Source organism: Grampus griseus (genome assembly GCF_964374135.1).
Source record: "Grampus griseus genome assembly, chromosome: 9".
Taxonomy (NCBI): domain Eukaryota; kingdom Metazoa; phylum Chordata; class Mammalia; order Artiodactyla; family Delphinidae; genus Grampus; species Grampus griseus.
Window position 1 is genome coordinate 55,547,686 of NC_139003.1, and position 26,159 is coordinate 55,573,844.

Genomic DNA, 26,159 nt, shown 5'->3' on the forward strand with positions numbered 1-26,159 from the left:
ATTTGTTGCAAAGCTGGTCTGTCGTTCATGAATTCTCTTAGCTTTTGCTTGTCTGTAAAGCTTTTGATCTCTCCATCAAATCTGAATGAGAACCTTGTTGGGTAGAGTAATCTTGGTTGTAGTTTTTTCCCTTTCATCACTTTAATTATATCCTGCCACTCCCTTCTTGCCTGCAGCGTTTTTGCTGAAAGATCAGCTGATAACCTTATGGAGATTCCCTTGTGTGTTATTTGTTGCTTTTCCCTTGCTGCTTTTAATATTTTTTCTTTGTATTTAATTTTTGTTAGCTTGGTTAATCATGTCTCGTCTTGTTTCTCCTTGGGTTTATCCTGTCCGGGACTCTGCGCTTCATGGACTTGATTGACTATTTCCTTCCCCATGTTAGGGAAGTTTTCCACTATAATCTCTTCACATATTTTCTCAGACCCTTTCTCTTTCTCTTTTTCCTCTGGGACCCCTATAATTGAAATGTTGGTGCGTTAATGTTGTCCCAGAGGTCCCTGTGACTGTCTTCAATTCTTTTCATTCTTTTTTCTTTATTTTGGTCTGAAGTAGTTATTTCCACTATTTTATCTTCCAGGTCACTTATCCTTTCTTCCACCTCGGTTGTTCTGCTGTTGATTCCTTCTAGTGTATTTTAAATTTCATTTATTGTGTTGTTCATCACTGTTCATTTGTTCTTTAGTTCTTCTAGATCCTTGTTAAATATTTCTTGTATTTTCTCCATTCTATTTTCAAGATTTTGGATCATCATTTCTACCATTACTCTGAATTCTTTTTCAGGTAGATTGCCTATTTCCTCTTCATTCATTTTGTTGTGGGTTTTTATCTTGCTCTTTTGTCTGCAACATATTTCTCTGTCTTCTCATTTTTTACTAACTTACTGTGTTTTGTCTCCTTTTGTCAGGCTGCAGGGTTGTAGTTCCTCTTGCTTCTGGTGTCTGCCCCCAGTGGGCGAGGTTGGTCCAGTGGCTTGTGTAGGCTTCCTGGTGGCGGGGACTGTGTTCTGGTGGGCGGAGCTGGATCTTGTCCCTCTGTTGGGCAGGGCCACGTCAAGTGGTGTGTTTTGGGGTGTCTGTGGGCTTAATACGACTTTAGACACCTGTCTCTGGTGTTTTCTTTGTTCTTAATTGTTTGGAGATCAGTGGCTCATAATTTCTTTATTAAAGCCTTTAAGATCCTATACTAGAATCAGAAATTACCTTATTGCTCTCCTTTCCTAAGAATAAGCAACTCTTATCTCTTTAATCTGTGTATCTTTTGTTTTTCAAAATTTATTTACGTAGTACAGAGAAAATGACAAATCATGATTATTTTAAATGATTAGTTGATTTTGGAATTAAATTACTCTTCTTAACACTATGTCATGTAGAATAAGGATAAATAGCATTTACGCATCATCATTAAGTAAAATACCAACTCTGTTTTAACTATTTGTGTTTTAGATAACTTCAGTTATTTCACCATGTGTAACCTTGCTTAAACTTTCTAACAGATTGATGGCCAGTATTTTCTCATGCTGCCTCATGTAATCTGGCATACCTGCCTGCTAGCTTCAGTATAGACCCTGGCTAAGCTTGCCTAGATTCCTGACACATGACATATATGGGTATACAAAGGAATATACCTAGCCAGAGACAAAATACTTTAGTTCCCATAAAGTAAATTACCCATTTGCAGTAAGGCCTTATTTTATCCCCATTTCCTTTAGCTTTATGGTACCTGCAACAGCAGGCATCACTTTCCCCTCTTCTCAGGCAGAATAATACAGCAAAAGAAGGGTAGTTTACAGTTTAGGAGCTAGTTTGCCTCTGTATCTCTCTGAACCTAGTTTACATTATACCATATCACAGTGCTTCTTTCATGGGAAACTAAATTCATATTCATAAATAGTTACTACTTAATGTAGCAAAAAGACTGTTTAGACTTTGGAGTCAGCATGTTCTAGTTTGGATATACAGTTCATTAGTTGTAGCTTCTTAGGAAAGTCATGTATAAAATGGGGAATTAGAGTGCTTATTCCTTAGATTTTACAGGATAGCTTCTTGTGCTTCCTTGGAAATAAAAGGAGCCTGTCTTTTGGTATAAGTAAAATATAAAATCTTTATTAAAGCATGTCTTTATCAAAGCATATGTTAATACTAAACTTTGAGAATTAAAATAGAGTTTCCAGTTATTGATATCTATTTTTTTGACTCATGTTTCAGGAGTTATTAAATTCTTTTAAATTGTTCAATGTAGTTCTTTTCTCCTAACCTCCCTTGTATGCAAACACTATAAGGGCAGGGAGTTAATCTGTTTTCTTAACAATATGCCTAACTTCTAAAATAGTACCTGGCAAACAACGACTGCTCAAAAATAATGTTGCATGGAAGAAAAGTTTTAAAAGCAACTGAAAGTGTATGTGTATGTTAAGTGACTGGGAGGATAAGAGTGTTATGGCAAGAAACTGAGGCCCTAAGAGAGAAGACTGTTATTTTGGGGGGAGCTCAACTTAATATGATATAATGATGAAATATGCAAGAGAAATGGGACTCTGAGAAGTTAGAATATGGTCTAAAGGTCACATTAGACAGGGTGAAAGAGAATTAAGAATTATCACAGAAATGATAGTAGAAGCCCTTTGAGAGAAACCATGATTCTGCTACCACAGTCTATTATTTGGGGTCTGATAAAAGTTTACAGCTTACAAAGTGTATTCATAGAAACCATTGAAAGATAAGTGACTTTAAGAGTAGATGTGCTCTCTGAAAGGAGGGAATGTGTATGGAGAAGTAAATAGACTCAGGAAGTGAATTTGCTTCCAGTAAGGGGATAGGAAAGTGAAGCCATCTTCATGGGTAAAAGATTGTACTGAAAAAAATTAAGAGGTCTGTTAAAAAGATGTGTAGTAGGGCTTCCCTGGTGGCGCAGTGGTTGAGAGCCCGCCTGCCGATGCAGGGGACACGAGTTCGTGCCCCGGTCCGGGAGGATCCCACATGCTGCGGAGTGGCTGGGCCCGTGAGCCATGGCCGCTGAGCCTGCGTGTCCGGAGCCTGTGCTCCACAACGGGAGAGGCCATGGCAGTGAGAGGCCCGCGTGCCGCAAAAAAAAAAAAAAGTGTAGTTACGGAAACCGAGGTGATACAGAGGTCAGGATATAAATGGATTATTAGCAGTTTCAGATTAAAAACAAGAATTGAGGACAGTGATAAGAATTTAGCTCTTAGGAAATTCTTAGTGATGTGAAAGAGTGCAATTTTAGTACAATGCTCAGAATAGGGTCATACTGAAGTGGAGATTAAATGTAGAAGAAATATAGGTAGCAGATATAAACTGACTGTTTGATAATTAACAGTGAAAGAATCTAGAAAAACAGATGGCTTCTGGATGGGTTATTAGGGTCAAATGAAAGGGATTTTTTTTTTCCAGGTTAATGTTTTCCTTATTCCATCTTCCTGCCAATTATCTCCTGTCCTTGTTCCAGAATTAACCTTATATGCAAGTAGTAAAATATACTTCATACTTACTGGCATAGTTATAGAAAGGTGCCTATCTAAAACTTACATATCAATTATAAATTTATAGTTCTGTTTATTCATTCATGTAAATTAAAGAAGATACTACTTTTTAAATTAAACATAATAAAAAAGTAGTAATATGAATCAATAAAATTAGAATATCCAGCTTTACAGTTTTAGTACAAAATATTTATGCAGGTATTATACTATGTCTAATAAATTTGCGAATCTTTCCTGAATAAATATGTATAAAGAAGCTATTTTAATACTTTAACTTCAGAATAATAACGTTTGTTTGGTTTGATTAATCAGAGTCTGGTAGATTGGGTATAAGAACATTTGCAAAATTATCACACTATCTCTTCCCTCTATTGGGGAGGATCTAGAATTGTTTAATGACAGAGAGATTGATAGAGAAAGAGAGCTTTCTCCATATCAGCTGACATCCTTCCAACTTGTATTAAATTCCGTGCTGATAATTCCTTGTATTAAATTCCATGGTTTGTTTCTCTCCTGAACAAACTAAAAGAGAAAATAAATGATATATTGGAAATAGTGATAGGAAAGGCTAAATAAATGTGGTTGTACAGAATCTTATAGACTCTGAATTAATTTTAATAATTTATTTCTAAATTAAATTTTTAAGAATATGAAATCTTTTTTATTCTTAATAATGCCTCTTAGAAGAAGTTTTAATCTTGAACACATTTTTAGAGTATTGTCTAGATTTTTGTTATTCATTATAATCCACTATAATTTAACCATTATAAATACAGGGAGATATCACTGAGAATATTATCATCAGTTGTTGACTTAGGGAAAATATTTTTCCTTTTTTTTTCTTTTAAACTATGAAGCAACATTATGGTTATATAAATAAATAAAACTATTCACATTCCTGCCTCCCTTAAACAACTGTTAGAATTATTCCTTGTTCCCTTCTAGTTTTAGCTATAAGTGTTCATAGATAGACTTTTCAATGACTTTATAATTTTCTATTGTATAGAAAGACCATGATTTATGTTTCCCATTTTTCCTATAACCAGACATTTAAGTTACTACAGATTTTTCTATTCAAAATAACAGTATATTGAATGTCATTGTTCCTATAGATTTTTATTCTTTAAGTTATTTCCTTTAGGATAAATTCCAGGAGTAGGTTTACTTGGTCAAAGACTATCAACCATATATTAGTTGGTTATATATATTACATATATTAGGTATATATTTACGTTGATTATATATATAATATATATGTTAGCTATTATGTAACTTGTGTAAGATCATATAGGTAAAAAGTGACAGAACTGGGATTAGAGTCTGGCAGTCTGTACTAGATACCATGTTCTTTACCAGTCGGCTACACTGCTGGCTTGAGAGATCTACAATTCTATCTTAATATATTCCCAATAAAAGTAATATTCATTCAGTTCATCTGTCAAAATTATAGCAAGAGTCTGCTCTGTGTCTGACACTGTATTGGGGATTCAAGAAAGAACAGGATATAGACCCTGCCATAGAAGGCTGTAAACCAAGTGGGAGAAGGGAAAAGATATGTAAGAAAGTAACTATGATACAATGTAATGAATTATATAATTAGAATATTATAGGAAGACAAAGAAGGAAATGACCAAATGCCACTGGAGGAGGCCGCCTTGTGTAAAGAGGCTTCTAAGTACGGCTGGGTTTGTTTAGATGGCTAGGTCAGGTCTTGGGGAACCAAAGAGCAGAGCAAGCAATGAAGAGCCTACAAATGTACTGCAGGGGTCAGAAGGCCATAAAGGCTTTGTAGGACTGTAGAGAAAATATGCACAGTTAGGGTTTTCTGAGCAAATTTTATCAGAACTTGGGACCTGGGCTTAAAAGACAAGCCTTGGAAGTTAAACTTTGACTGAGTAGAGATTGAGAACTCCAGAGAGGTTTACCTCTCAGGAGATACATGTTTACATTTGAATAAGGTGTGGATGAGACCTAAGACCATTGAGATGTTCCCTAAGTTGTAAGACTCAGAGATGCTAGTCTTATCTTCTGCCCAGAAACATATTTTACATTCCAAACCATAAGAACCCAGGATCTTCCCTAGGACAATTTGTTCACACTCAAGGATAGGTTCCCCCACTCTGACACCCCCCCACCCGCTTCTCTCCCCACCTCCCCCCATCTCCAGAGGGGAGGAGGTCTGCTATACAAGCCTTCCAGAGTCTTATTTTTGCAGCTAATTGCTTTATTAACTTCCTATTGTTGCTGTAACAAATTACCACAAACTTGGTGACTTAACGCAAATTTACTATCTTAAAGCTCTGGAGATCAGAAGTCTCAAATGGTTTCACTGGATTAAACTCAAGGTTTTGGCAGAGCTGTATTCCTTCTGCAGGCTCCTGGGTAGAATCCCTTACCTTACCTTTTCCAGTTTCCAAAAGCTGCCTGCGCTTCTTGGCTTGTGACCCCTTCTACCATTTTTAAAGACAGAAGCATAGCATCTTCGAATATCTCTCTGATTCTCACCCTCCTGTTTTTCTCTTCTAAGGACTCAAGATTACATTGGGCCCACCTGGATAATCTAGGATAATTTCCCAATGTCAAGAAGCTTAACTTAATCTTATCTGCGAAGTCCCTTTTACCGTGTAAGGTAACATATTCACAGGTTCCAGGAATTAGGACATAAACCTCTTTGGGGTGGGGACATTAGTCTGCCTGTCACATTCGCCCACAGTGCAGACCCCAGTACATGTATTGTACTGTGATGTCTGATCGGGCTTGGATTGCATTACCCCAGTGGTAAGAGTTGGGTTATGAGGGACTGGCATGGTTATTATAAGTAATAATATTTCATTTGTTTCTGCTTCAGAGACTTCATGTCTTACTTTCAGGCTAGTTTTGAAGGGCTATATTGCCGAGCTGTGTAGAATCTTGAATTATAAAAACAGGAAATATGCAGAGTTGTTCTGAAAGTTGTCTGGGACCTTCTACTACTTTAGGACAACTTACTCAGCCTTTTTCTGATAAGAGCGTTCCACCTTGGCTAACTCACTCAAATTGAAAAGCCCATCCTAGTTCCTTTTTGGTCAGGGTTTTTGTTTTTTCTTGTTCTAAGCTGAAACTAACCTAAAAACAATTCAGATGAATCTAGGATTTAAGAGTTTGACTCTGCTTCCTTCCCATTGCTCTTCTGCACTTGGACATAGGAACGCAAATGATACCAGCCCTCCGCAGTAAATGTGATTCATCTTCAGATATGGGACTGTATGCCCATTTCATAGTGTATTTGTGTTTTTTAGTACAGGCTGACTGTATTTTAGTAGGTTTTATCCAACTCATTTTCCAGTATCCTATTATGGCCACTGAACTGGCTCAAATATTAATCCATTGACCCTAGCTCAAGGATGTAGTGGATGCTAGGCATGGATGCTAGGCACAACTCTCAGATCTGGGTTTGGCAGTAGCTAAGGCAGCTCACCTAGACCTACCATTGGTAAGGGCTGCCACCTTGGAATTAGATCTTTTTCTCCCAGAACTAACCATAGCTTACTCCCCTCAAAAAGTATTACACCGTGTAATATGTGCCTTATTCTTTCAAAGCCTAGCCAAAGACTTAGGTAGAGAAATTTTTCCTAGATTTAACATTTAACGTTCCCACTAGCTCCCAGACTTATGCATTGCTTGCTTCGCTTATATTGTCACCATCCTTATTAAGTAAATATGTACTCAAGAAAAAAAATAGAGCAGAGCAATAAACAAAAAAAATTGGTGTGGTATGTTTAATACTGTACCTAAGGCATTTATGTTAATTGACATATTAGTCTGTAAGTGGCCCTTTCGGTTCCTTTCCTTCTTCCTTCCCTTCCTTTTATCTTCCTTGTTTCTTCACTTCTCTTTCATTTTCCTTTTCCTTACCTTTCTTTTTTCTTCCTATGCCTTTTTCTCTTTAATTAGCAAATACTGTAAAGATATGCAACTTTGGTTTTTTGGTATTATTATTCTAGAATGGAGTTTTTTATAACTAAGAATTAGTCATTCAATGTATTTTGAAACAGTGCTTCAATAGAAATTGGATTAGCAGCTTAAAAGTAGAGGTTACCTCTTAAATGTATCTTCTGTGTACTATTTCAAGGTAGGAAAAAACTGATTTTCATCCTTTTCCTTTACCATTTTAGGACCTTTCTTTTTGGTAGAGATGGAAATCCAAATAAACGGAATGTGCACAATGAAACATCTATGCATTTGTTATGTATGGGCCCTCAAATTATGATATCGGAAGGAGCCCTTCATCCTCGCTTAGCACGCCCCGCGGAAGATGATTTTAGAAGAGCAGACTGTCTGCAGATGATTTTAAGATGGAAAGGAGCAAAACTTGACCAAGGCGAATATGAGAGAGCAGCTGTTGATGCAGTTGATAACAAAAAGAACACACCCCTGCACTATGCTGCTGCCTCAGGGATGAAAACTTGTGTAGAGGTAAAACTTTGGTGGTGTTTTTTTTTTTAATATTCTGCATGGTAAAATCTGTGTCTTGGTAATGTGTAATAATCAGTTTTGTTTTACTTATCTTAACAGTTAATTTAGCTAGTCATTTCTGTCCCTTTTGTGGTTCTAAAAGAATCAGGAGCCCTTGTTTTAGGGAAAACAAACCCATAAACATTCATCCTTGGAAATAAAATGGAATTAGGAGCAATTGAAAATTTGCTAACATTCCTGAAGATAACAGTCATCATACAAACTCTATCATATTGAGAGTAATAGTTTTAGTAGAGATATGTTTTACATTTTTTGCTTATTTTTAGAAGCCAACTTATAAAATTTATACATTTGGCAAATCTTGACAAGTGGGACCTTTAGCTGTATATAGAATTGATCAGTTCCCTAAGCAATTGATAAATATTAATGAATACATTTATTGGGGTCTTTTAAAAACATATATATATTAAAATGTGCTGTTTTTTTCTGTGTAGTCTGCATTAAAGTGCCTGAATACTATATTGTAATTGAGTTTTTCCATATATGTTTTTCATATATATATAAATATCTAACAACAGGCTTAGATAAAATCAACCATATAGTGTAGGATCTTAACTAAGCTAAGAAATCATTACTCTTTGTACTGTCATCACTACTCTACATACAGAAGAACAGGTTTCTCTCAGCTATGTAGAGGTCAGTCCATACATAATTCTTAGAAGTTCTTTTGTATAGATGTACTTAAGTTTCAGTGGAGAGAATTATAGATTGAATCACAGAGTATCCAGTTACCAAAAATGTAGGACTTTATTGGAAAATCAGTGATCCAGATTAAATATATATTAATCAGATTAAAATACATATCTGAAAATTTAGTATTTCCTTAATATTATTCATCTATATAAACTTTATATTTCTAAATTGATAAATATACCAAAAAACATGAAGGTCCTTCATTTTCTTACTCGTGTTAAAAGGTTATGGCCATTTAGGGACTTCCCTGGTGGCACAGTGGTTAAGAATCCTCCTGCCAATGCAGGGGGCACAGGTTCAGTCTCTGCTCCAGGAAGACCCCACATACTGCGGAGTAACTAAGCCCATGTGCCACAACTACTGAGCCTGCACTCTAGAGACCGCAAGCCACAACTACTGAGCCCACACACCAAAACTACTGAAGCCCGCACACCCTAGAGCCTGCGTGCTGCCACTACTGAAGCCCCCGAGCTCTAGGGCCCGCGTGCAACAACTGCTGAGCCCATGTGCTGCAACTACTGAAGCCCGTGCGACTAGAGCCTGTGCTCCTCAACAAGAGAAGCCACTGCAGTGAGAAGCCCACACACTGCAACAAAGAGTAGCCCCCACTCGCTACAACTAGAGAAAGCTGGCGTGCAGCGAAGAAGACCCACTGCAGCCAAAAATAAATCTAAAAAAAAAAAAAGGTTATGGCCATTTATATGATTTCTTTAGTGTATCTGAAGTGTCAGTTATTTTCACTTCTAGAACCTTTCTGATCTTATCTTGTGTGTATTGCTGTTGTTTGTGATACTTATTAATCTTTTAGAATCTTTGTCATTTCATCTCTTGGGTTTGTGTCACCTTTGCCCACTAGTTAATTAGTGACAGTCATTAACTTGAAACTAATTTTAAGCTTTGCTTTCTAACTTTGATTCACGGTGTGGTGGAAGGATGTTCTAGGATTTTGCGGGAGGGAGGCTATGGGCAGAATTCCTGAAGGCTTTTTACACAAGTCTTTTTGTATATTGTTCTATGCCCACCTCTTATGAAAGAATCACTGCCTATAGTGACTCATCATTGTTGACGGGACTGCATCATATTTCTCAAGTGAATTAGAGTAGAAAGTATCTTATTCTTGATCGTAATAGTAATGCTCTTAAACTGCTGCTTTAATATCTTGCTTCCAAAAATTCTCTATAAGCATTGCTTTAGTAGTTGTTCATTTTGAAGTATGTTTGCAATGACATGTTATTAAATTATTTTTAAAAACTGAATGTGGTGTTTTTACCAACATTGTTTTTTGCTCAGTGAAGGAAATTAGTACCAGGTTTATTCTGAACTGACAGGCCTGATGATTTGCTTGGTGTGAATGTATGTGTAAGTTTTAACTGTTTGATCTGTCAGCAAATCACTTTATACAAACCACACTATTTAATGACTGTTTTCATTTTTTTGTGTTCAGAAGAGCTCTTTGACTTAATGTAAAACCCCTCAAATAGAGCCCTATAAATACCTTCATTGCATTTATTCTAGTTGTCATCAACAGATTTTAGCACATCATTTTACCCATATAAAGCTATCTTAAATCTCTTATATATACTTGACTGTATACCCAGCCTTAGGTCTTAAATGACTTTTGATAATGTTTACTGTTAATTAAACCAGAAGAGTTTCACAGGGAAGTGTACATTAATTTCCAGAGGCCTTATGTTTTCTAGTTCTAGTGAGTAAAACGAATACATTGAAATACATAACCTACTATATAACTGTACTTCTTAGAGAATTAGTCCTCAAGTGTCTTAGTGTTTGTATAAGGTCTTCTAACATTCACTGTGCTCATTGGTACCAAGCATGATATAAAGGGTTTGGGTTGAGTAAAAGACTGTTATCAGATATTTACTAATTTTTTTCATTAAGCTAAGCTATCATAGTATGGCATATAGGGCACTGGTTTCTAGTCTTGGTCCTCACAGAGACTGTCTGTAAGACCTTGAGCGAATCACTCAACTTCTTTGAGATTATCAGTGTCAACCATCCAATAGGAAACTATCACAGTTATCTCAAAAGACCCCTTTTAGTGCTAATTTTCTCTTAATCTGTGATTGCAGTAAAATATATCCCATTTTCAGTGTCTAGCCTTTGAGGTTAAATTGATTATTTTACTCCATGGTTAAGGCCAAGCTATTTTTTTTAACTCTTGAGGACATATCTATGGAAATACGTCTTTTCCAGTTGTTGATGTTTTTCTCTCTGTGTGTTTATTTAAGGACAGAGCTGATAAAGTCAACAGCAGACAATTTCATATGTGCATTTAAACACATACTTTCCTATGGCTCATTATTTTGAACCATATAAATGAAATGTTTAAAAACTTCCCCCTCTCTCTGTAATAATTGTGTTCCATAGTCAGCTAAAGGGACGCACACATACACACACAGAACATAACATAGAAGTATCTTTTTTTTTAATTTATTTATTTTATTTATTTTTGGCTGCATTGGGTCTTCGTTGCTGTGGGCAGGCTTTCTTTAGTTGCGGTGAGTGGGGGACACCCCCCATTGCTGCACGCTGTGTGTGGGGGGGCCTGGGACCCTTGCTGCCGTGGCCTCTCCCCCTGCAGAGCATGGGCTCCAGGCGCACAGGCTTCAGTAGTTGTGGCTCGCCAGCTCTAGAGCACAGGCTCAGCAGCCGCAGTGCACGGGCCTAGCCGCTCCCTGGCATGTGGGATCTTCCCGGACCAGGGATTTCTGAGGTCCAGCTCTGTGCAGGTGAAAGGTCCCGCGGGAGTCCTGTTTTCTGCTTCCTAGTCTGGGAGAAGAGAGTGTCTGGATCTCTTCAGGGAAACGCAGGAGGTTCAGCAGCCACAGGAGGACAGGGTAGAGGGAAGACTGAATCTAAACGCCTCCCTCCTTTTTCTCTTGTGCTGCTGGCTGCTGCCTCATGCTTTTTCCTCTCTTTCTATCTCTCAGAAGTTGTGCTGAGAGAAAAAACATAGGCCAGAAAAGGGATGCACCCTGGACTGGTGTTTGTGGTGTGTGTGTGTGACTGGTGTTTGTGGTGTGTGTGTGTGACTGGTGTTTGTGGTGTGTGTGTGTGTGTGTGTGTGTGTGTGTGTGTCCCCCAGAGGCTGGAACCACAGTTCCTCTGATGAACCCTGGAGGCGGCTCAGTTCCTGATTGGTGGTTACCATGGAGACCCACCTAAGCCTCTTTCACCTGAGCTGTATTATCTGAAGAGGGCGGCTCTCTGACCTGACAGTCACCTGAGAAGATCAGGGGGTGAGAGAGAGCCTGTGTCCAGATGGCATTCTCTGCCCTGTCCTCCCCCAGTGGGCACTTGGGGTGGCACAAACTGGGGGAGCCAGACCATGCTCGCTGCATCCTCTGTAGAGCCCTAGGTGGACCTGCTCAGGGCAGATGTTTCCAGCTACTTGGTGAATGGTTCCTGGCCAGAACCCACTCTTTCCACCCCCTCCCTCCACCAGGAGAGGGGTGATTCAGGAGCAGAGGGCAGGGGCCTTCACCTTTAATCACCACACCCTCACCTGTCCTCTTTGCTAATCGAAATTCTCTCCTTCCCTCAAGTCAAGCTCAAGTGCAGAAAGTTCTTCTGATGTTCTGGAGGAGGGGCGAGGCTAAGGAAATAATCCAGGGAGAGGAGGAAAGATGGACTGTGATTATTGAGTTTGAGGTATTTGAGCTAACATGAGGGGCTGGCAGGAGCCCTCCTGTTGCTCTTCTCCCAAATCCCACATTCACATATGGGCCTCCTGCCTGTCTCTGTGCTCTGGGCACTGTCACTTGCAGACTATTCTGGCTTCGGGCCCATGTGGGCCAGACTGCCCCTAACAGACATCAGAAACCGATGCATGCTGCCCTGTGGGGGGCCTCAGGGGTGCTCGAGTGGGCACTAAGCTGCATTGTAATAGACCTCAAGTGATGCTGCACCAGGTACCAGGTGGTAGGGTGACTTCTGGATACACCTTGTCCTGATTGTATTGAAAATAAAGCAGAAGGCATCGCCAAGAAGAAATTAAACCATGCCTGATGAGCTGCCTCACACTGCTTACCCGCCTGCCTGCGTGTTTTGACTGTGTTCCTGGGTGAAACGCCACTTTGCGCTTCCTCTGTGGCTGGTTCCATTAGGCATATCTGCCGTCCCTCCTCATCCAGCTGCTCAAGCAGGGGTCTTGAGTCAGGAGCTGGACCATATACCTCTCTTGACCAGTTCACAGCCCAACAGTCCCAAAGATTGAGAAGGTCTCTTGGGGACGGGAGACTCCCATGTTTTGAGGAGCTGAAGTTGACCTCCTCGCACTCACAGTTCCCTGGTGGCCTCCACCCCAGGACCAGCTAAGGCCAGAGCAGCCTGGGGCAGGTAGCCAGGAGTCCCCACCTCTGAGCATCCCACCTCTATCCTGACGCAAGGGCAGAAATTCCAAGGCATTTCCATGCTGGGGAGAAGGGAAGAGTGGGATGAGAAGGCTTTGCTCTCCCTTTGGGAAAGTTGCTAAAAAGTGACGAGAAGAGGTCAGTGACTAAGTCACAAATTCGTTCATGCAGCACGTATGTCTAGAGCACTGTTGTGTGCAGGCATACCAGTTGCTGGCTGAGGGTGTGTGATCCCATTCCCCTCCCCCTCGCTCCACACTTCCCAGCCAAGCCCTCGTGAGGCTGGGTCAGATGAGTAGAAGGTGGAATTCTTGCAGGAGAGTGGGGAGCAGAGACAATATTAGGGTTCAGAGCTAAATGCCTTTATCTTCCTGCTGTATAATCTTGGGTCCACCACAGACCATTCTATTTGAATGAAAAAATCCATCCCATGGATTAGTCTTAAAACCTCACCCTCAAACACACACGTGCACGCATGCACACACACAACGCACACACACACACACACAATTAATGTAAAAGAGATCATGCCGGTTCTGAGCCATCAAAGGCAGATCCCTCTGCAGCAGTGTGCTAAGGACTCCTGACCTGTGACTTTGGGGAACATGCACATAGATGACCAGGTTCTTAGCATCCTCCCTCTCGACACAGCTGGCCCCTTCCCTGTACTTTTCAGTGATGCCTTCAACCAGGAGAGGGGGATCATCTCCTCTCTCCTCCCTCCCCCACCTGCTGCCTTGACACCACAAAGAGGGCTCAATGTCTGTGTTGACTGCCCATTTCTTTTCATCTGTCAGCCTGTGGAGGCTTTGTGATTATCCACACTGAGTGTGAGTTTGTACTGGGGAGAGAAGGTGGTTGTGTTTTTTTTCCCTCATTCCACATCAGTGGAGGTTGTCAAAGCATAGGTAAATATTCAGCAACCATTCAAATGGAGAAACACCAATGGGGCCCGTGACATTGCCTCACAAATGGTGTTTGATTAATAAATTGGAGATGTGGAATTGCGAAGCCATTGGTGCAGGGCTGGATTAAAAACATCTTAATCATAGAGTTCTTTTGGGAACTTGCAGGTGTGACAGTATCAGTGTCTAAATATTTTATATATATATGTATATACATATATATACATTTATATATATATGTATATACATATACATATATATATATATGGAATATCTAGCCCTGAAGTTTCTCATGTTATATTGCTGCCTAGTTGACAGTGGACATTCCAGCAGTCTCTCAAATTCATTGTTTCCAAAACTGTACTCAGTCTTCTCTACCAGTTCCTCCTCTTGACTGCCTTATTCCTATTAATGATGCTACCGTTATCCCCATATCTAGTCTTGATACCTGGATTTACCTTGGGACTGTTTTTGTTTTGTTTTGTTTTGTTTTTGCGGCAAACTTATGCCACTCATTTGCAGAACAGAACTCTTCCTTGCCGCTTTTGGCCAGCCCCTTCTTTTTATCTCTGTTGGCCACCTTCTAACAACAGGTGCTTATATCAGATCCTCACTTTGTATTTTTCAGAACTTCCTTGAGTAGGAAAATCTGGAGTTTCAAAAATATTTATCATTCAAAATTATTTATGAGATAAAAGTAACACAAAGAGGAGTGGGCTGCAATTGTTTGAAAATTAGAAATGCTTATATGTTGAACATTTATTAAGGCAAACTATAATTAAAGCCCCTTTAATTTTAATTTTTTCGTATTTCAAAGAATTATTTCAAGGGTAAGCAAACTTTTTTCTGTGAAAGCCCATATATTTTAGGCAACAGCTCAACTATGCTACAGTATCCTGAAAGCAGCCATAGACAGTGTATAAGTGAGCATGGCAGTGTTCCATTAAAACTTTGTTTATGGACATTCCCACTTGAATTTCTTATAATTTTCACATATCACTAAATAATCTTTTGATTCCTTTCAACCATTTTTAAATGTAAAAATAGTTTTTAGTTTGTGGGCTATACAGGAACAGGCAGCAGGCTAGATTTGGCTCACAGGCCTTAGTTTGCAGTGGACCCCTGCATTATGCAAAGATTGGGAGAGGAAACCAAAGATGACTCCACACTATAGAAGCTTATTTTAAATATGTAAAATAACGTTATCAATATGTAGCACGTCCTGTATGCTTTAAGTATACAAAGAACTTAAAAAATACTATGTAATGGATGCCCAGCGCACAAAAATGGAACTCCATTAAAATATAAATTTTACAAGAATTTATTACTATAAAAAACACACTTCTGTCTTGGTTGCTGAGTTTTTGTTTTTCCACTTTGGAATAGAGATGGACTTTGGAGAGGAATGATATGTTAGGTCTATTAGCAAGGCCCAATTAAAAGTTTAGTGATTTTTCTTCCCCTTTGCGGACTTCCCTAGATCAAGCCTAGTCATTAGGCCTCATTTTATTTATATTGGTGCTTCACCCGTCACAGTGATTCAAGAACTGGTTGATGTGACAGAGGTGGTGGTTGTGTTTGATAGTGCTTCAGCTCTTTGTGAAAAGCATTTTTTTAAATGAGTGTTATCTTTAGATATTTCCTATGCATCCTTGTTCCACTTGCTTATTCAAAGTTTTAAGTGTAGCTGCTCATTGTTAGATCAAATAAAGGTCACTAGAAAACCAAAGGTCATAAATCACATTTCCATTTACAGCTACAGGGACTATTTGACACTTTGGCAGCTATCAGAGTATTTCACACTTCATTGAAAAGCCAAAAAAATCATTCACAAATCATACTGAAGAGTTTTACTTAATTATATTGTGTTTTTAGCACCTGGGGTTTTAAAACTGTAAAAAGAATACAGAAATTGTAGTCTCAGCTCAGCAACTGAGTAACTTTGCCTGTTTCTGGGCCTCAGTTTTCTAATTTTTAATCAAGAAAGTTATGATTTTATTATTGCATCCAAAACATTATGATGCTAAGAGGTATTAATTATTTAGGCATTAACTGTTAATAGGCATTGAAGGGAAGGAGACATCATTTAAATTTTACTTAGCCCAGAAGATTTCATGGGTAGTAGTAATATTTGAGTGGATGAGATTTCAGTTTAAGTATTTGGAGGAGGCTACTCAAAATGTGGCCCTCAGCACATTTTGTACATCAATAACACCTGGGAGCTTGTTATAAATACAAATTCTTGTGCCCCACAGACCTCCAGATTCCAAATCAGAATCTCTGGGGGTAGACTCCAGGAATGCTTTAAGCAAGTTTTACTGGTTATTCGTTTGCATGTTATAGTTTGAGAAGCACTGTTCTAGGTCTCAAACAAATGCAGATTGAAGTATTTTGCAGAGGTTTGATAAGACAGATGACTTAAAATGAAGATAGAAGCCATACTAAGTAGAAATACTAATGCCAAGAATTTTGGATTTATTTATAGAAAATTGAGCCATTTAAATTTTTTGACTGGTGGAGTGCTATTATGAAAGCAAATATAGTAAGATTAGCCTAATGGTTGTAATGTAGAATAGAGTTGAAAGGGGGGACTTCTAAAGGAGTGGTTCTTAAAGCCTTGCTACCCAGACAGTGGTCCTCAGACTGGCATTGGCATGAATTTGGGTACTTGCTGGGAATGCAGAATCTCAGGCCTCATCTCAGATCAGCTGAGTCTGAATTTGTAGTTTAACAAGAACCCCAAGGTGATTCATTCATACTCACATTAAAGTTTGAGAATCCTTGGCTTAGAGCAGTAGTCTGTGGGACATAGAATGGAATCACCTGTAAAGAGTTCATATATTTAATCCCCACTCTAGATCACCCTAATATGACTATCAGATTACCTAGACGATTCATAAACAATTTGGAAACCTTTGTGCTGAAACAGTGGTTGTAACCATGTCTGCACAAAAAATCCCATAGTGTAGACCATATCTCAAATCGACAAAATTGGAATTTCTGAGAGTGGACCCCCAGACACTAGTATATTAAACTTCTCCAGATGATTCTAGTGTTCAGCCAAGGTTGAAAACCAGTGTACTAGAGGGAGTGACAGGAGTTAGAATCTTATTGCATTAATTCTGCTGTGAACTGATAAAGGGCCTGGATTTGTATGGTGGTATTAGAAACGGAAAGAATGAGGCAGATGCATTTAGGTGACTTGGTCAGTTGATACAAGAAAGTAAGGGAGAGAAAAGTTTAAAATGATGGAGACTTTAAAATGTTAATATTAACAATGTTGAGCTATCTTTGGATAATATAATTTTCTCTCTTTGATTTTTTTTGCATTTTCTGTAACAATCTGCTATCATATCTATAATTAGAGTAAAATAAATTAACTTTATTTTTAAGTAAACTGAGGATGGTTTTGAACCTAGTTCACTTTGAACCCTGCTAACAATTGACAGATATTTTAAAAATGAGATGAGGTGTTGTATGTCAACTACACTTTAGTAGTAAAAAGAAAAAAAAAAGATTAAGTGAGATGAGGTGAAGGAATTGGTTAGAAGGAAGGGAGAATATCTTGCGTTTTCATTTAGAAGGAGATTGAGGTCTTAGATTATCCACGTGAAATGGTATTCAGGCTATTGAAGATTAGAACTAACTGTGAGTAATGAATATAGATTTAGAATTAAATGTTATCTGCAAGATAAGGTATAGATGAGAAATCCAAGGAAAAGACTTTATAGATAAAATTACAGAATTAAAGTCACAGCATCAACTTGGAGAATGCCTCTGTTTAAAGGGAGTGGGAACAGTACGTGGCCTACAACAAAAACCAAAAAAGCAGAGAAGAGAACCAAAATAATACATTGTCGAGGATGCCAAGAGAAGAATTTCAAGGAGAGGAGGTAGTCAGTCATTTGATGTGCTTCAGAAAGGGCAAGGAATTACAAGAGTGATAAGGCTGTTGGATTTGAGAGGTATTAATGACTTTCAGGAATATTATAGTCAAGTGGGCAGAGTAGAAGTCAGATTGCTGGGAGAAATTGAGTAATTTGCTGAGGAAGTAGAGAGACAGCGGGTGTCAGTCACTAATTTGACAAATGTGGCCAAGAGAGAAAGTAAAGTATTGGGGAAGTGACAAGAAGGCTAACAGAATTAAGATAGGGGACTCCTCTGTACCAGGAGCCAGTAGAAAGTCAGAGAGTGAAGATGAAAGGAATAATGGAGTGCTCAAGATCATAGAGGAAGCAGATGAGGAAATGGTAATTTTACAACCAGAAGAGACTAAGAATCGTCTTTTTTTACATTTTTTCTCAAGATTATGTAAGCCTCATTTTATAGATGGACCTGGTAAACTGAGACTTACAGAAGTTAAATGACTTGTTCAGAGTCAACCAGCCATTTAGATGATGGATCAAAGGGGTGGGAAGGGATTTGTCATGAACTAAGGGCTGTCCTTCCCCTCTTCCTCTGGGATTATGAACAGAAAGGAAGGCAAAATCGATAAACAGATGCGCTGAGATAGTGATAATTGTATGTTTCTTTTAAGGTAGAAAATTGTATGTGCCACCAAGTGTCTGAGATAGGCTAAAAAACACATTTGAATAAAATATTCAGTTCTCCTTGCTTGAGAGTGGAGAAAATGATACTTAGAGTGCTTTGGTTGAAGCATTTAAAAACTACCTCTTCAGAACCACGTGTAACACCCTATTATGTAAAAGCAAAACACCTGACTGCAGCAAAAGTTTAACAGATATCTTGACATCTTCTGCTTTCTTGTGTTCCAGCCTTAAGCCCTAAAGGTCAGTAGGCTAAAATTCTTTTTTAAAAAGTAATCCTCCAATGTCAGGCAGTACTGGTGATAGCTAGCTAGCTTCTATGCCAAAGGTAGCATATACGTTGATTTTCCTTGCCAAGACAAATGCTGTAAACATGGACCCTCCATTCCATCACTGATTATGAGTTTCTGTCCAGGTACCAATTGCAGCAATGAGATACAGGTTTTTGTGGCCCCTCACCCCACTCCCATCAGACTCATCTGGGGACTCCTTTCGAATTACCAATCAAGGCAAGAAGTCTCAAGTTCTAAAAATAGTCAACAGTGACTCTCAACAATGACTTCTCACACATCCTTTTTTTGTTTGTTTTTAAACCCCAAGGAATGCAGTCTGTACTCTGGAATGTTCCTCTTACCAATATTCTGGAATGGCACAGCCTCTTAAATTTTGTCTTTGCTTTTGCTAAAGAGTAGGGTGATTAAGTTAAAGATGATTTATCTTGTTTGCTAATATTTAGAATCTCTTCTGTGGTAGTATCTGTTGTGAAAGTAAATCAAGTCATGGCTTTGAAAGCCGTCCCAGTGTGCATTTTCTGCTACTCTGAATATCAAAGAACCATAGAGTCAAGTCAGCTCTCAGTTCTGTAGCAGCCAGAAGCAAATAGTCTGTTTTGTGTTAGTGAAGCAGAAAGGCTGAAAACAGTAACAGACCCTGCAATAGGTATGATAAGTCTGTGGACTTAATACAAGTCGCCAGTATTGAACAGAGAAGGTAACATAAATATGTCAGTTTCCATGCCACACAGGCCATAGTCTAGGATCATTGCTTGTCAAACTTTAATGTGCATAAGAATCTCCTGGAGATGAGAATCAGATTCTGATTTAGAGGCCTGGAGTGGGAGGGGCTTGGGTGGTAGCCCTGAGAGTCAGCATTTCTAACAAACCCCCTGGTGTCCCTGGACCACATTTAGACTAAAAAGGTTCCAGGTGGTAAATAGCAGCTGATATGACCTTGCCTTCAGGCTCTAGAAGGTGGCTGCAACAGTGACTGCTGAGAGCTATTGCTTCACAGATTTTTTTTCTGTAAAGGGCCAGATGTAATGGGTAAATATTTTAAGCTTTGTGACCACAAGTCTATGTTTCATATTCTTCTTGGTTTGTTTGTTTGCTTGTTTTTACAACTTAAAAAATGTTTTAAACCATCTTAGCTCTGAGGTATACGTTTGGCTTAGAGCAAGAAGCCTAAGTCATATCCATTGGGCTTGTCAAGTTAGCCCATGGCTTCCAGGCCTGGCATTGGTATAAGTCCCTTATTTTATCAGGGCCTCTTGGGATGACTGTGGAGGAACCATAAGGATTAAGGATGACAGTTCCAAAAGCAATAAAAGAACTTTACAGGAAGATCCGTGTGTTTGTTGGAGGGAGAGGAGATAAAATTATTTGGAAGAAAATGAAAAGAAGCTACCATTTTTATTAACCCACATAAAAAATGAAAATCTCTAAAAAGTATTCACATTTAGATCATAAATAAGATCTGGCCAGAACTTTATGGTGGGCCCGGAATACATTTGACTTCTTTATTTTGTGATCAGCCTATACTTTGGGTCAGTACAATGTCCAGTCATGGTTAAGAACTTGGTCAAACTTGTGTCTGAATCCCAGTTCTACTGCTTATTAGTTGAGTAACTTCGGTCAACTTGTTTAACTCTTCTGAAATGTTACAATATCCCTGCTACTTGGGGTTGTTAATATTAAGTAAGAATATGTATTTGAAGTCCCAGCATAGTGCTTAGCACTTAGAAAACAATAAGTGGTGGCTGTTACTGTGTTGTTATGGTTGTGACTGAATTCTATAAAAGAATCAGCTCCATGACTAATTGTCAGGCTGTCCTTTAGGGTTGTCCTAGATTATGGCCTTCATGGTATTCATGTCCTTGTTAATGTCTCTGCAGACATACTGGGGAAACTTGAACCTATAGCCCTTAATAACAACATATTTAACTTCTGCAAAACCAGCAGAAACCTCAGTAGTGCACAAGACAAGTCCCTTTTCCATGTAATTTTAAAAGTGGGATTTCCTTGGGCGAAATCCTACGTTTAAATATCAAGAGATTTGATAGAGTATCTTCCCAACTTGGCTATCAGTAGCTATTCCCATTGCTTATTTTGAGGAATATTGAAAACAGTTTTGCTCTCATTGCTTATTTGGAGGAATATTGAAAACAGTTTTGCTTCAGTGATTTGCTCAACCGAATTTTATTTCAGCGTTTAGCTGGATAATGAATGATACAAATGAAAACTTTTGTCCACCTTGTCAGGACATCCAGGTATTAGTGGTTAAAGTAACAGTATTGGCTGTGTGCTTCTTTTTTAAGAAAGATTTATAGAAATGTATAAAATTTAGAGCATTGAATGACTATAAAATTATTGATTTTTAAGTAAACTTTGGACAGAATGCTTAAGAATTTTTTTGTAAAGTTTAAGAAATTGGTTTGTTGTTGTTTTTAACCAAAGGAAGTCATCTTTTTTTTTTAATAAATTTATTTCATTATTTATTTTTATTTTTGGCTGCGTTGGGTCTTCGTTGCTGTGCGTGGGCTTTCTCTGGTTACAGCAAGCAGGGACTACTCTTCGTTGCGGTGTGAGGGCTTCTCATTGCGGTGGCTTCTCTTGTTGGGAGCACGGGCTCTAGGCGCGGGCTTCAGTAGTTGTGGCACGCGGGCTCAGTAGCTGTGGCTCACGGGCTCTAGAGCGCAGGCTCAGTAGTTGTGGTGCACGGGCTCAGTTACTCTGCGGCATGTGGGATCTCCCTGGGCCAGGGCTCGAACCCGTGTCCCTTGCATTGACAGGCAGATTCTTAACCACTGCGCCACCAGGGAAGCCTCAAAAGGAAGTCATCTTAACGCTAATAAGCAAGAATTGCTAATCTTAAAATTAGAAGCCACTGGTATCTAAATAACTTTTATTGTCATTTCAGATACATACTGTTGAATTTTTGTTGTGCTTACTTTATTAAAATTTTTCTAATAGGCAGCATGAAATAACTTGTCATTTAAGTCTATAGTTGCAAGGTTTTTTTCTTTTTTTTTAATAAATTTATTTATTTATTTTTGGCCGCATTTGGTCTTCGTTGCTGCGTGCGGGCTTTCTCTAGTTGTAGCGAGTGGGGGCCACTCTTCCTTGCGGTGCACGGGCTTCTCATCGAGGTGGTTTCTCTTGTTGGAGAGCAGGGGCTCTAGGTGCGCCAGCTTCAGTAGTTGTGGCTCAAGGGCCCTAGAGCACAGGCTCAGTAGTTGTGGCGCACAGGCTTAGTTGCTCCGCGGCATGTGGGATCTTCCCGGACCAGGGCTTGAACCCGTGTCCCCTGCATTGGCAGGCGGATTCTTAACCACTGTGCCACTAGGGAAGTCCTATAGTTGAAAGTTTTTGAAAAAATCTTTTTTAGCTTTTAGTAAAACATGGAGGAGACTTGTTTGCTGAGAATGAGAATAAAGATACTCCTTGTGATTGTGCTGAAAAGCAACACCACAAAGATTTGGCCCTCAATCTGGAATCTCAAATGGTATTCTCACGAGATCCTGAAGCTGAAGAAATAGAAGCTGAATATGCTGCATTAGACAAACGAGAGGTAAGTTTTTTTTAATAAAAAAATTATATGGATTTTATATTAAATTTTATTTTTTTCTTCTTTAAAACCCAGTTTGTGTGGTCTTCTTTGCAATATGCTAAATATCCTGTGATCTACATAGCCATAAGTATGAAAATACATCTAGAAAACCTGGAGGTGGTGTCTGTCCTTTAGCATATGTAAGTATGTTTAATTACATATAAATAGAGATGCTGACTCCAAGACTCCAGTCCTGTACTTCAGTCTCTGCCTGTCTTCTGGATTGCTCTTATCAACAAACATGCTTTGGTAACTCCCATCTTAAAAAACAAAACAACCTCTCCATTGACCACTCTTCCCCAGCCCTGTCCCTGTCCCCCTTCACTTGTAGCCCCATATCTCTGATCTTCATATGAGAAAAACAAAACTTAGGAGCTGTCTATACATACCAACTTCCTCACCTTCCCTTCACTCTTCAGCCCATTGCAGTGTGACTTTCTTCCCTTCTACTCTGATGGAACTGCACTGATGTGGACATCAAGAGTCACTGTGCTGCCAAATCTAGTAGGTGCTTTTCTTACTTGAATTCTTCAGCACCACTTGACATAATTAACCACTCCCTTAGTGAAACACTCTTCCCTTGGCTTCAGTGACATTGCTTTCTGTTTTTCCTTTAAGTCTTCCTTGTCTCAGTAAACATTACCTCCATCCACTCAAGCATAAATGTGGCAAGCATTCTCGATTCCTCACATCCAAGCAGTCTGGGAATTCTGTCAGTTTACCTACAAGGTTATAACCTAAATCCATTTACTCCTCCCATTCTCTACTCCTACCTTCCTAGGTCCTCTCCACCTTCACTTCTCATCCGAACTACTATAGTAGTTTCCTTACTGGTCTCCTTCCTTCTGTTCTTGTCCCCTTAGAATCCATTTTGTGCACAGTAGCCAGAGTGCCTTTTAAACTTAAATTAGATCATATCACTTAAACCATAGAGTGACTTTTCATAGCACTTAGAATAAAATCCAAACTATTTGCTCAGATATAAGACCTTATATGGTCTCGCCACTATTTACCTCTCCAACATCATCTCACTGGCACACTTTGCCTAATTGTAGTACCTAGACTATACTAAAGCTTTTGCATTTCCTGTTCCTTATGTCTAAAATCATCTCCCAAGTTTTCTCTTGACTATATCAGTTCTGCAGAGAGGCAGTCTTACATTCTTTCTGAAGTAGACCCCTCTCCTTCCATTATTCTTTACCATATACCCTATTTATTTTTTGTAGCACTTATCACATGCTATAATTATTTTGTTTATATATTTTTATAGTTTACTTATTTACTGCCTTTCTCTTTTATTAGATTGTCAACTTTATGAGGGCCAGAACCATAACTGCCTTATTTAGCAGAATATTTTCAGTGTCTAACACACTGCATGCACAGTGGGCATCCATAAATATTTCTTAAATAAAGACATTATTATAAGACACAGTAAATTTTTTCCTCTAAAAACGATTCTGATTCTTCAGTGTTCAGTGCTAACTTGATTCTGAGAGGACTTATATAACTATTATTTGTATGTGTTTAGGCACTTTTATTTGCCATTCCTCTTTAAATTAGTTTTCTTTTTCTTTCTTTGTATCAGTATTGGACTGCTTTGAAGGTTATTGCTGGTTTGTGTTAATCTGAAAAAGAAGCAGTTTATCTTTGCAGCAGGAAAGAGAAAGGCACCTTCATCTTAATCCCTCCTGCAGAAGAAAGGGGTACTGCCCGCTTGGAACTGAGCAATGTATTGAAATGCATCACATGGCCTAGTTATAGTTCCATTGCAGAAATTCAGAGTGAATATGTTACATGTTCATGAAGGCAGTATGTCTTTCTCCTTCAAGGACTATTTTTCTTCCATTGTAACCTATTTAGGTTTTAAACTGTGCATTAAAAAAAAAGAATCTATACAGATTGCTTTATATCAATATTATTCCTTTCTTAATGTATCTAAAGTCAAATTTTATTTGGTTCAACATAAATTAGGTAGAATGATGGCTAATCTGAAAAAGAACATTTAGGAAATATACCAGGAAATAAACAGTTGCCACCACTGGGAATATCAGGAAATATTGATTTTCATTGCTGAGGCAGGAAAGATACCTGGAGTCCCAAATCTGAACTTGGAACACAGTTTCTAGAAGCAATGTTATATATAGTGTATAAATTCTAGACTGGAATGAGTACTACAAATTTAATCATTAAAGGATTTGGTAGATTTTTGCAGGACAAAGTATGGTTCATAAATTAGCTTAAAAGCAAACTGTATATGATGATTTGGGGGCACTTTTTAAAGGATAGTTGGGTTAAATTTCCCCTTTTTCCTTTTTTAGTTAATCCCTATATAGAATAGTTTAGGTTAAATTTTTATTTCTTTTTCTACTTAAGGTTATAGGATACCTGTAATATGTAGAGATTCATGGCAGTATAGCTGAATGCATATATAGGTGTAGTAGACTATTAATACAGTATGATATGAAATGTATTCAGCATTAAGTTTTTACTATCATTTGTAAAAAGAGTAACACTGCAGACTGATTGAGTGCGTGCTCTGCCCCTGTTTAAAGCTTTTTAACATCCCCAGTGATTTTTCTTTAATTTTTCTTCTTTTTGTGGCCGTGCTGAGTGGCATGTGGGATCTTAGTTCCCTGACCAGGGATCAGACCCGCGCCCCCTGCATTGGAAGCGCGGAGTCTTAACCACTGGACCACCAGGGAAGTTCTTTTATTTTTTAATTAAAGTTTTTTCAGCCAAACACCCCTTTTATAAGAAGAAGCAGAATGAAAATTTAAAATATTCATTATTCTACCACTTATAAATAATACTTGTAACATTTTGCCTTCCATTTTTCATCAGTGTGATGATATTGTACATTTTACATCCTGTAGTTTTTTTTTTCCTTAACATTTTTTGATATTCACAGACTCATCATGGAAAACATTTTGAATGACTACTAACTACTCTACCATGTAGATGTCCTATAACTCCCTGAAAGTATATTTGGGTTCCTTGCATTTTGTCACTTTTAAAAGTAACATTGCAGTTGACCAGTTTTGTTCACATTGTGATTAGACCTTAGGATAGATTCCTATAAGTAAAGTTATTGAGTCACAAGATCAGTATTTTAAAGGCTCATGATACGTGATGCTTAGTCATTAAATGATAATCCAATTTCTGTTTTTACCCATAGTACATCAGAGGGCCATCTCACTGCAACCTTACCAATATTGAGGGGTGTTTTTGTTTTTTTCCAAACCTTGGCCAGTTTGTTAGGTAAAGAGTTTGTATACTTAAGGATGTTTGTGTTTTTATAACTTTTGACATTTTAAATTTACTGATTGTCACGAATTCCTTATATATTAAAAGCAACACACTTTTTATGTTTAAACCTTGGCAGTTTCTTTTGCAGTCAAGTTTGTCAGTCTTTCCTGTCATTACTACACTCATTGCTTATATATGCTTCCCTGCCAGAAGACATCTTAGGATCAGGAAACATACATCAACTGAGAGAAATTACCCCTAGTGAATAGAGTTCCCACCATATGGGGTTAAGTAAGAATTGATGAAATGGTTTCCATGATAATCAAAAAAACAAAGCAAGAAATAAAGATAATATCTAGTTTTAAAATATCTATAAATCAGCTGTAAGGGATAGGGCTTACTGACTGCCCAGAACTCTCTGGAATGTGTGGTAGATGTTACCAATGGACTTCCTCAATGGTTGTTATTCTGATAAGTATTTGAGAATTTCTACTGC

The 26,159-nt window shown here is 38.4% G+C and overlaps 1 protein-coding gene across 4 annotated transcripts in view; it reads left to right on the forward strand.

Moving 5' to 3' along the window:
• Nucleotides 1–26,159, forward strand: part of ANKIB1 (ankyrin repeat and IBR domain containing 1) — a 158,868-nt gene that overhangs the window by 82,361 nt on the left and 50,348 nt on the right. For all 4 annotated transcript variants that reach the window (XM_082662378.1, XM_082662381.1, XM_082662380.1 and 1 more), the window contains 2 exons: nt 7,654–7,954; nt 22,196–22,378. In XM_082662378.1, the coding sequence (XP_082518504.1) occupies nt 7,654–7,954; nt 22,196–22,378 (484 nt within the window). The remainder of the gene's footprint in view (nt 1–7,653; nt 7,955–22,195; nt 22,379–26,159) is intronic.